Here is a 12,085-nt window from a genome sequence, read left to right as displayed (position 1 = left end):
ACTTGTAACATGCTTGGTGGTTATATGTAAGACCACATAATTTGTGGCAGTGCACTTGTCATGTTGTGTTGGGAATCCAATTCTCACCTTCATGCTTGCAAGGCATGTGCTCTACCAATGAGTTATCCCCAAGCCCTATTAGAACATTTTAACAACATTTCTATTAAATCTCATCAGAGATCTCACCTTAAAAACAAAAGAGAAGTTTTTGCCTGTAGCTTCATAGCCACTTTATGCTATCTCTAAAGAGGATGATGGACGATCATATTTAAAGTCCTGCAATCTCATCATCTTCTATTTTATATAGTGGAGAAACCTGAATTCATGAGAGGGGAAGCTTATACTAAAAATGTATAGGTTGCAAACTTGCTTTAGCAGTATACATGTTGAAAATGCATAAGTTACACTAGTTCCATTAAATAGGAACCATATGGTTGCTGTTTTTTATTTAGAGATAAAATTTTTGCAGTCATGGAAAGATTTCAGGCCTAGGGGTCCAGAGAGATAGTATAGCAGTTAGGAAGCTGGCTTTGCATATGGCTGACCAGGGTTCAAATCCCAGAACCACATATGATCCCTGAGCAGGAGGATCAAAAATAAAACATTAAATAATATTTATAAATAATAAAAATTAAAAACTAGAAAAAAAATTAAACAAAATAAACAAAAATTTGTGATGGGTTCCAATTAAAAGAGATGCCTTCAGAGTAAACTAATCCAGAATGGAATACTAATCATTTATAAGAAAAGATGAAATCAAGCAATTTGTTATTACATAGAAGGGAGTGCAAGGTATAATCTTAAGTGAAGTCAGCATCAGCCAGAAGAAGAGGGACAGAGGCAGAATGGTCTCTCTTATATATCTCTTATGGGATATAAAGAAATAAAGTAAAGGAGTAACAGATATCCAAAGGCAACAGGACTGAAGAGTTTTTCCACAGAACTGAGTCTACCTGGGGAAAGGGGTGCAGGGTAGGAGGCCCTGGGACATTAATGGATGGAAGCAGACACTTTGAGGGTGGATTGAAACAATGAATGCATGAAACTATTATTCTTTTTTTTTTTTTTTTTGGTTTTTGGGCCACACCCGGCAGTGCTCAGGGGTCACTCCTGGTTGTCTGCTCAGAAATAACTCCTGGCAGGCACGGGGGACCATATGGGACACCGGGATTTGAACCAACCACCTTAGGTCCATGGATTGGCTGCTTGCAAGGCAAACACCGCTGTGCTATCTCTCCGGGCCCACATGAAACTATTATTGACAGTATTGTAAATTATAATGCATCAATTACACAGAGGAAAAGGAAACCAGAAAGATTTGTCTTACCTGAATATCTTCCAGGGTCATGGCTCTCACTACAAAGCCCTTTAATTGCTGTACTCGCACAAGAGCCAACCGAAGTCTGTCATTGACCATGGTGGTTTTTCCTAAGATGTCAGGCCAATAGCGCTGGCATTTTACTTTTTCTCCTTCTACTTCTTGGGTCATCATGGCTATCACTGTGGATTTTTGTTCCCAAATCATTTGCCAGAAATCTCCAACAGTTGTAGGAAGAGGTCCTTGGCAGGCAATATAAACGAACTCTTCTTTCCCTACTGGTATCTTGATGAAGCTGGCATTGATATAGCCACCTTCATCTCCAAGAGGAACTCTTGTAGCATCATCTGTGAATTTTCACCACAAAATGGAGCCATTTAGATTATAAATTCTATTTTATTAAAATTTTTAGTCACCATGATTTAAAATTTCATAGTGTTGGAACCTAAAGTTTGATTTAGATTTAGAATTAATGGTAACCTAGCTTTGCTGTGAACCAAAGCACAGCCATGACAGGCTCAAGTTTTAAGAAACAAAGACTAGGCCAGAACAGCCAGGAACTTCAAGGGCATGTACCAAAACAGTTAAGATAAGTTAGCAACTGGGGGCCTGTGGGTGGACAAGGTCACGGCCCCTAGACATCATTTCTCTCTTAAACATATTTTAATTCAACCAGAAGTTTTTGTGATTATTAAACAGTGACTTTTAGTACTGGGTTTCAAATTCCTCCATCAATTGTCCTTATTCCTTGACTATTCCCCTAATTTGTGAGAATAAATTCATTCAACAGTTTTGAATTTGACTTCTTCCATTCTGACTCTGACATATTAGTCTAGTCACTCTTCTTTCGGCTGAAATAACTCATCCATTTTTTGTGCCAAACCATTTATCAGATGTTGCTTACAACTAATTTCTTACAAATTTTCAAAAATAAATTTCAATTTATTACCTTTGATCCTACTTGAATAAACCAAAACTTACTGTTATTTAGTGCAAGATTTGTCACTATAGGCTCTAATACTTTTGGATTGATGTGTTTTAGTAAAGACATGTCACAGTTATTGGATCATAACAATCCAATAAGCTAATATTTTTGTATAGCTGATTATTACTACAAATAGTTGCTAGACATTCATATCTGACTAAATACATATATTTATATGTAATTAAAAATCTTACATATTAAGTGAATAAATTTGGGTGAACATAATTGGTTTTTCCTTTGGTAGCTGAAACAATTCAATGCATAATACAGCCTGGTGGTAGTATTCTTCTGGCTAAAGTATGTACTGTTTTATATATATGTATCATAGATAAGTCTTTTCACTTAACAGGACTAGAATACGTAACTATTAAGTGTGACCCATAAACCTGAGGAAGTGTTCTATTGTTCTATTTAAGCACCATGTTCATTGTTGGGTTTCAGTCATACAATGTACACCATTCTTCACCAGTGCATCCTTCCCTCACTGATGTCTCCCATTTCCCTACTGTTCCCCCACTCCCCACTCCTGCTGTCTCTAGAGCAAGAAATTTTGCAAATCTCTCTCTCTCTCTCTCTCTCTCTCTCTCTCTCTCTCTCTCTCTCTCTCTCTCTCTCCTTTTTGACACTGTGGCTTGCACTATCGTTAATAGAGGGATGCCTTGCATCCCTTTATCACTTTATCTCATTCGTCACCAAGTTTTTGTGCAAAGTGATCAGTTCCGAGCATTATTTCATAGGCTCTTCTCTACTCTGACTTCACTCACTGCTCTTTGTGGCAAGCTTCCTACCCTGGACTGGACCCTTATCTCTATTGTCTCTGGATATCAAGTATTTTTTCCTTTTGTTTTGTTTTTTGGCCATACTGAGGTTTAAAATATCTCTAATCTATTTTTAAAAATATAACATTTTAATAGGAATTATAATTATCTCTGTAAATTTGTCACTGATGTGAATCTCTGAAAGTGTATATGGCATGCCTTAATGAGAGTTAAGTTAAACAATAAAAGTTTTAACTTGATTAAAATGACATTAAGCATACATTGAATTTGAAGTCAAATTAGAACTTACAGGGCAGTATATTTTTATATCTGTTCTTCCTTCTATTTTCCTTAGTTTGTCCAATTAGACACTGATCCAAAGGTTTTAATTCTTGAAGGTTCTGTAAACAAAATCAAAACAAAAAGTTTAATTTGTTGAAGGAGTGATTCGGTAGTAACTGAAAATGCTTTAAATCAGGGGTCTTCAAACTACGGCCCACGGGCCACATATTGTATTTATTCCCATTTTGTTTCTTCACTTCTAAATAAGATATATGCAGTGTGCATAGAAATTTGTTCATAATTTTTGTTTTTACTATAATCTGGCCCTCCAACAGTCTGAAGGATAGTGAACTGGCCCCCTGTTTAAAAAGTTTGAGGACCCCTGCTTTAAATAAACATGGTAAAAACGCTATTAATCAGAGGAGAATGATTATTAAGTTACAGATATATCCTGTCAAAATAGATAAACCCATAAACTCAAAATTCATTTTCATAATCGTTAAACTCAGATACAACTATTTTATTTTAATAAAATATATTCAATAGTAATGTACAACCAATAAACTTTGTGAAACACTACGTTTGACTGAAATTTAAATTAAGAATAAATATCTATAATTGCTCTTCAAGCCTATGTTTTTTTTTTTTTTGGGGGGGGGCCATACCCATTTGATGCTCGGGTTTTTTTTTTGTTTTTTTTTTTTTTTGGTTTTTCGGGCCATCCATACCCATTTGATGCTCGGGGGTTACTCCTAGCTAAGCGCTCAGAAATTGCCCCTGGCTTGGGGGGACCATATGGGATGCCGCGGGATTGAACCGTGGTCCTTCCTTGGCTAGTGCTTGCAAGGCAGACACCTTACCTGTAGCGCCACCTCGCCGGCCCCTCAAGCCTATGTTTTCCCGGGAACACATATCTCGCTTGCATATCTCAATGTTTCTTTGCTTGCTTATCTCTACTCTGAAGAAGCTGTGTTCTCTCCTGAACATATACTTCTTCCTTTCTTTTCCCTCATATCTTTCTAAATTTCTAAATGAATTTAGATAAAAACTTTCTTGCTTCACCCAAAATAATAATATCTATAATTACATTTTAGAAAAAAGAATACACCTTTAAAGTAATGAACTGAGAGAGTTTCTTGAGAACATTATAAATGAGGTCTTAAAATGTCATGTGATAGTGTTGTGGCTAAATATCCTTATGTTCTAAAGTCAGCACTTTCTCATATTTTACCCACACATCTTTCCACTGACCCATTCAACACATGTATATTGACTATTACATTTAAGGCCTGATAAAAAGTGCTAAGAGTGTAATGGTGAGCAAATAGAAGATTTGGCTTTCCTGAAGTTAATGTTGGGAGAAATAGATCTCAAACAAAATAAACATTAAAATACATGCATTGACGTGATTAGCAAACTGTAATAGAGAAAATGAAGATGTACTATTGTAAATAGAAGGTACTTGAAATGGTGATATTTAAACTTAAGACCTTGGAAAAAATGATTTTTGCAAAACAGAGAAAAGGAGAGGAAAAATTTTTATCTCAAACACTGTGTGCTTGTCTCCAAATCTACGTGGTGGAATTAATATGCTATTTTGAGGATTAAATGTAAAGCGTCTATCACAGTGCTGAGGTTCTCAGTAGACATTAGCTCCTTTCCCTTCAGTGATTACAAAATACTAAGGAAGTGGGCAAGTAATCTGATGGTTGAGGGAAGGTCATGTAAGCCCTAAGCAGAGTAGCCTTGCCTGGTGATAAGCATGGATACTGTCAGCAAAACCACAGAAACATGGGCTGAGAACCAGAGCTACTCTGAAGTGGGGGACATATCCTAAGAGCTGTACTTGTCAGAAAATGTTAAAGATGAACCTCATTTAGAAAGTATCATTACAGATGATGGTTGTGATAATACTTGGATTACACATTTTTATTGGGTGATCATAGTTTAAAATGCTATTGAAGCTACAGATTTATTACACCAATAGTTTATTGGTGTAATTTATTCTAATAATTTATTACACCAATGCTTGATCCTGTCATTAATGTCTGACAGTCCTTCCCCTGCTTTCTAGCTTCTTCAGTTCTCAGTGTTATTTATCACTAACTTCTTTTTCTAAGTTAGAAGTTTGGGTCATACCCAGGGGTACTTAGGCCTTACTCCTGGCTGAGGGAGTAGGCTGAGGGATTGCTCTTGCTGATATTTGGGGGACCATATGAATGGCAAATGTTTTAACTATCTCTCCACGCCTCTCATTAGCTTTTATTTATTTTGATTTCTGGGACACACCTAGCGGGCTGGGGCATATGGTATGCTGGGCCAGTCACGGGCAAGGCAAATGCCCTTCTCACTGTATTATTGCTCTGACCCTATTCCTTCATTGACTTTTTCTGGAGATATGGCAGAGGCTCAGAAGTTACTCCTGGCTCTGCACCCAGGAATCACTTCTGAAAGGTTCAGGGGACCAAATTGGGTGCTTGTGACCGAACATGGATCATCTAGTGTGGTACTCTCTCTAGCCACCAAACTTTTAAAAAATGTTAAGGGGAGGGAGGATAACCTAGGGAAATGTATCTAGCTTGGAAGTGGTAAAAGGTAACCCTTTTGGATTAAGAGGATACAGTAGAGAAGGATGCAGACATTCTGATGGTGGGCATGCTACACTGTAGGACTAAAACCTTACTCTTGACAGTAATGTAAAATCATGGTGCCTTAGGTCCGTTTAAACCACTACTATTAGAATCCTAACTAGGAAAATTAATTCACTGCTAGGTATGAAAGGATTGTACAGTAGGAAATTAACTATAGGAAGTATTGGAATAGGAAGACATTTTCAAAACTCCTCCTAGCCTTGAAGAACCACTTACCTCCAGCTCTTTAGAAGGGATTCCTTGATCTAGTAAACCCCGCAGCGTTCGAATGGCTAATTTCAATTGGGTTCCAGTATATTTACCAGAAGGGAATATTTTGACTATAGGTAGTGCAGCAAGTTCCTCCACGGTCAGAAAGGGAGAATCTAACGAGAAGACACAATTAACTATAAGACATTGACCTTGGAACTGAGTTAATCGATGTATTAATTTAGTTTATTTTTTTTATTTTTTATTTTTTTTGGTTTTTGGGCCACACCCTGTGACGCTCAGGGATTACTCCTGGCTATGTGCTCAGAAGTTGCTCCTGGCTTCTTGGGGGACCATATGGGACCGGGGGATCGAACCGCGGTCCGTCCTAGGCTAGCGCAGGCAAGGCAGGCACCTTACCTCCAGCGCCACCGCCCGGCCCTAATTTAGTTTATTTTTAACATTTATTTCTAATAAAGTGTATCTTTAGAATAAGATTGGTGGATAACTACGAAAACAAAGAGTGAACTATGCTTTCATTTCTTTTTTTTCCCCATTTATTTGTTTTTGTTTTTTTTTAAGGGAGTTTGGACTTTTCTTTTTGCCTCTCAACTCAAATGACACAATTCTCTTGATAAAATATACTCAATGCAGTACTACTTAAAATAATATGTACCTCTAAGCACACAGGACAAGGACCAGTTGCTACACAAAATATACTATCTGAAATAAATGCAAACTTGCATGAAAATAGTGTGAATGCAGCAGGAGCTCAAAGGCCCAGTGGGGCTCCAGGAAAAGGCATGACACTGCATAAGTAAAAATGTGCTAAAAACCAACTTCTTTAATTCATTTTAATAACAGACTTCAATTTTCTAACCCATGCCTTACATTGTATGAAAATAATATTTCTTTAGGTAAAAAACAAATTAAGTATTAGAGATAACATTTCTTCTGTGGTCTGGTTATAAAATCAGATAATAAAAAGAATACCAACTGACTCATGGTGCCGCGATTATGACTCAAGTAGTAGAGCCGGGGCCCGGAGAGATAGCATAGCGGTGTTTGCCTTGCAAGCAGCCGATCCAGGACCAAAGGTGGTTGGTTCGAATCCCGGTGTCCCATATGGTCCCCCATGCCTGCCAGGTGCTATTTCTGAGCAGACAGCCAGGAGTAACCCCTGAGCATCTTCCGGGTGTGGCCCAAAAACCAAAAAAAAAAAAAAATAAGTAGTAGAGCCGATGCTTTGCATATGGAAAACCTTGGATTTGGTCCCTTGACACCTCTGGCCCTGTAAGTCACTGGTGACTCCCATGATAAAAATGCAAAAAGGTTGGAATTAAGGTTGGAATTCAAAGGTAATATTCACTGACTTATTTCAGAATGACAAAATAATGCCTTTTTTTCATTTGATTTATTAATGATTATTTTGCATTTGTATCCCAAGCTGCTAAGAATTTAAACTATAATTTAGAATATTATAAATGTGTAACACTTGGTTACATAAATATTGCTTTTTTATATTATATATTTTATGTTTTATATATACTTATCAAGTAACATACATGTATGATGAAAACACTAATATATTCTGAATGTTTTAAATTTCATTTATCTTTATTATTCACCATTTTTGATTAAAAATGCTAATAGAATCCTTGCCTTTATCAGAATCTTGGTGGTTTGCTGTAGTTATTGACAGTTCATTGCTCCAAGATATTTCATCTCCATTAATTTTCTTTTCTTCTGACTTCTGAATTAATCTGTGACAACAACAATATTCTAACGTTTTTTTCAGTTAATCCCCCAAAGGTAAAACATTCTGATCCCAAATTTAAATAAATTATCAGACTTAAAAAAAAAAACAACAACCTCAAATACATAGTTCTTAAAATTTATTGGTAGATCTCACTGCTGTGGCATTGACTTACTCCAAAGGGTGCTTGCTATCTTAACACCAGGACGTCTTATCAACAGCAATAACCTGCTTTCAGGGCAGGTGTCTCCTCATCTAAAGGTGAAGTGAAACTAGAGAACGCTCCACATCAACCTGACTCGATGAAGGAAATGCGCAGAAACCAGAATCTTTAACTACAGGAACCTGACACCAACAATAGCTAATATTCGAAAAAGTTTCACCAGGACCATGTAGAATGAATGACTCAGGGGTTGGGCAGCCTGGTATACCTGGAGTCCAGAGTCAGTCTTATGCCAGAAAACTTCAGGGGTAAGGCCTCCTTGTAATTAGGCCAAGGCTTTTTTTCTATTTTCCCTACATTTTGCTGGGCCTATGCAAACAAAGGTGATTGCCACTCTCACACTGTAACTACTGTATTTTTTTGGAACACTTATCCTAGGAAAGAAAGAAACAAAAGCTTACTAAACTTAAAAGAAAAATAACTGTAGTAAACTGCCTGTCTCAAATTCAGATAGAGGATGGGAAGGAGGGAGGGGGGCATTGGTGGTGGGAATGTTGCACTGGTGAAGGGGGGTGTTCTGTTTGTGACTGAAGCCCAACTACAATCATGTTTGTAATCATGGTGCTTAAATAAAGAATTAAAAAATTTATTAGTAGATCTAAGTTACATAGGTTCAGAACTGCAAATACATCCTCACCAGGCAACCAACAACCAACCACTTTGGTTACTTCTTGAAAATTACATTCCCTCTCCAAACTGGCAAAAAGGGGCATACTTTATGCTTAACATAGTTTCATGACTTACTCAGCAACTGTCTTTTTATGGATGAGAACAATCAATCAAATCTAATTTTTTAAATCCTGAGCATTGGGTTTTGGGCCTGTAACCAGAGATATGTGAAGCCTATTCTTGGCTCTATACTCAGATTTGATCTGGGAAGTGTTGGTGATCAGGTGATGCTAAAGGTTGGTCTACAACTTGAGGGACTCCTACATACAAAATACATGCTCCAATTCCTGAGACATCTCTCTTTTTATATTAATTTTAATATAAAATTAATTATATATTATATATATTATATATATAATATATATATAATATATATAATATAAAATTCAAGTCCTAAATAGAACATTTGTTCAGAGCACTTCTGAAAAAATAGAACTGTTACAACAAATATTATAAAATTTTATTTTCTTACCTTTTAGTTTGTAGTTTTTCTTCACAATATTCTTCACAGCCATTCATTTTGGTAGGCTATATAAAAAGAAACCAAAAAAATAAATAAATAAAATGAAACCGTCAAATTGGTTTATTATTAAAAACAACTTAAAATGTATTTTCCTATTATTGCCTATATTTACTGTTACTGTTCATCCTTGTTGTATGGAGACATGTGATTTTCAATTGTTTATTGGTCACTTTTCTTTCTTCTCCATTAGTTATAAGTTTCGTAAGATAAACTAGCAAGACATCTTCAGTAGTCTAAGAATTTTTTGTGGATTTCATATTACTTACCCTCATCTTTGTTTTCATTCCTTACATAAAAGGACATTAGTAGAATAGAGGGTAATGAGAAAGCAAGGTGAAAATCTAAAAAAAACCAAAGACTTTTATTTTTCTTTGTTTCCAAAGTTCTGTGGTTACTGGATTTATGCCAACAGTGTTTGTGTGCATGTAGCATTGGGACTGAACCTAGAACATGCCAGGTATGTGCTCCGTTCTGATCTATGTATCAGCCCCCAGATAATGCTTTCTAGATATGTACGTTGATACATTTCTGTGGCCATCTTAAAATCTGAAAAATATGTGCTCTTGAAATGTATTTTAGTATTTCAACATATTAATCTTGCCCCCCTTTTTAGGGGTTGGGCATATCTGGTGGTACTTAGGGTTTACTCCTGGCTCTGTGCTCAGGAGCCCAATGGAATGCCAGGGATAAAATCTGGATTGGTTGCCTGCAAGGCAGATCCCCTACCCACTATACTATTGTTTTGGCCCTTCTTTTTTGGGGGGCAAGGCTACACCCAACAGTGCTCAGTGTTCAGAAATTTTTTCTGGCAGGCTCAGGAGACCATATGGGATGTCAGGGTTCAAAACCAGGTCAGATGATGCAAGGCAAATATCCTACCCATTGGGTTATCACTCCAGCCCTAATCTTGTCCTTTTAATTTTATTTTCTTTTACTACTAATGTTTTTCTGAAAACGATTATCTCAAAAATATTTTAGTATTCCAACATACAAATAATCTTGCCCTTTTATTTATTTTATATTTTCACTTAACTAGGCTTCTCTGGAAACGAGTTCTCTTAAAAATCTGAAGTCAGAGCAATAGTGCAGCAGGCTTTGCATACTGTTAACCCAGGTTCGAATCCCAGCATCCCACATAGTCCTCCAGAGCCTTGCCAGGGATCATTCCTGAGCGCAAAGCCAGGAGTAATTCTTGAGCAATGGCTGAATGGCCCCAAGACAAACAAACAAACAAACAAAAAATTAGTATTCTTTGCAGCTGCAAGGAAGATGAAACCATGCAATCTGCTGCAACCAGACTGGAATTGGAAGATATCATATTAGTGAGGTAAGCCAGAAGAAGACAAACACAGAAAGACAAACACAGGGTGATCTCACTTATTTGTGGTATATAGAATAACTAAATGAGAAAATGTAGTATAGTATAGTGGGGATGCTTAGAACAATCTTGACCCTATTGCTTAGGAAGGAGGACAGAAAAGGAAAGAAATCAAGAAGGGGGCCAGAGCAATAGCACAGCGGCAGGGACTTTGCCTTGCACAAGGCTGATCCAGGACGGACCTTGGTTCGATCCCCCGCATCCCACATGGTTCAATCCCCAGTATCCTATAAGGTCTCCCTAGTTTGCCAGGAGAGATTTCTGAGCACAGAGCCAGGAATAACTCCTGAACGAGGCTGGGTGTGGCCTTCTTCCCCTACCCCCCCCCAAAAAAAAAAAAAAAAAAGAAATCAAGGAGGGAAGAAAGAAGATGAGAAAGGGAAGTACTGGGGGAACTGAAGTGGGGGCTTCTTTTATAGTGGTGGTATGGTATAGCTATAAATCCAAAACACAAACTCAATAGCAGTGAAAACATGAAATCTAAGCTGTAATCCAAAGTTTATAATGTGGCCGCCAAGGTGGCAGGCAGGGGTGGGACATGGAAGATGATGGAGCACTGGTGATGGGAAGTCAGTACTGGTGGTAGGATTGGTGTTGAAATTTGAGGGGGGGGACGGAGCTCCCCGATGGAGCTCAGGGGCTACTCCTAGCTCTGCGCTCATAAATCACTCTTGGCTCTGGGAACCATATGGGATGTCAGGTATCAAATCCATACCCTCGTCTCTGCAAGTAGGGTCACAGAGTGGCTAAGGAGATTCATATTCTAAAACCCAGATCATTGCCCACACTGGGTACTGCTACTGGGTCTTTGCAGCTACCAGGTCATCTGTTTTGTTGATACTGGTGGGCACATCTAGATTCTGTGCCCTCTCGTCCCCTCTCAGACCTCTTCGAACACCAGTTACCGGCAGTGCAGGCACCCATAACTATTGATTCCTGGCCATAGTTCCTAGGCTTAGTCGAGGTTAAAACTGACTCGAAAACATAGATTTTAAAGAGGAGGGATGTCTGATATTACTATTAGAAATAACAATTAAATATAGAATAACTTAAAATGTTTGGATAACCTTTCTTATTCTTTTTTGCTATTGTTGGTTGCCAGGAGTTAGGTGAGGGATGGATGTGGTATGAACTTCTGCTTTCTTTTGTGGTTCCAGGTCTCAAACCTAGGGCCTCAATCGGACAAGGTGTGCATGCTATCACTGAGCTCCAGCCATGCCCATCCCCCAGAAAATCTTCCCTAATGAGCTTATTACTGTAATTATTAATATTCTGCTATATGAAAGAATACCATGCATCTTAAGCAAAAACCATTAAAAAATACATATTAAGATATACAGGGGCCAGAGAGGT

General features: G+C 37.7%; 1 protein-coding gene across 1 annotated transcript in view; it reads right to left on the bottom strand.

Moving 5' to 3' along the window:
- Nucleotides 1-12,085, bottom strand: part of PTPN13 (protein tyrosine phosphatase non-receptor type 13) — a 196,595-nt gene that overhangs the window by 7,490 nt on the left and 177,020 nt on the right. Inside the window, exons 40-44 of the mRNA XM_049789778.1 lie at nt 9,304-9,359; nt 7,846-7,946; nt 6,211-6,359; nt 3,372-3,462; nt 1,328-1,665 (exon numbers count right to left, since the gene is read on the bottom strand). Coding sequence (XP_049645735.1) covers nt 1,328-1,665; nt 3,372-3,462; nt 6,211-6,359; nt 7,846-7,946; nt 9,304-9,359 — 735 coding nt within the window. The remainder of the gene's footprint in view (nt 1-1,327; nt 1,666-3,371; nt 3,463-6,210; nt 6,360-7,845; nt 7,947-9,303; nt 9,360-12,085) is intronic.

This window comes from Suncus etruscus, chromosome 16 (assembly GCF_024139225.1).
Source record: "Suncus etruscus isolate mSunEtr1 chromosome 16, mSunEtr1.pri.cur, whole genome shotgun sequence".
Classification (NCBI taxonomy): Eukaryota; Metazoa; Chordata; class Mammalia; order Eulipotyphla; family Soricidae; genus Suncus; species Suncus etruscus.
This window is presented reverse-complemented; position numbering and strand designations above follow the sequence as displayed.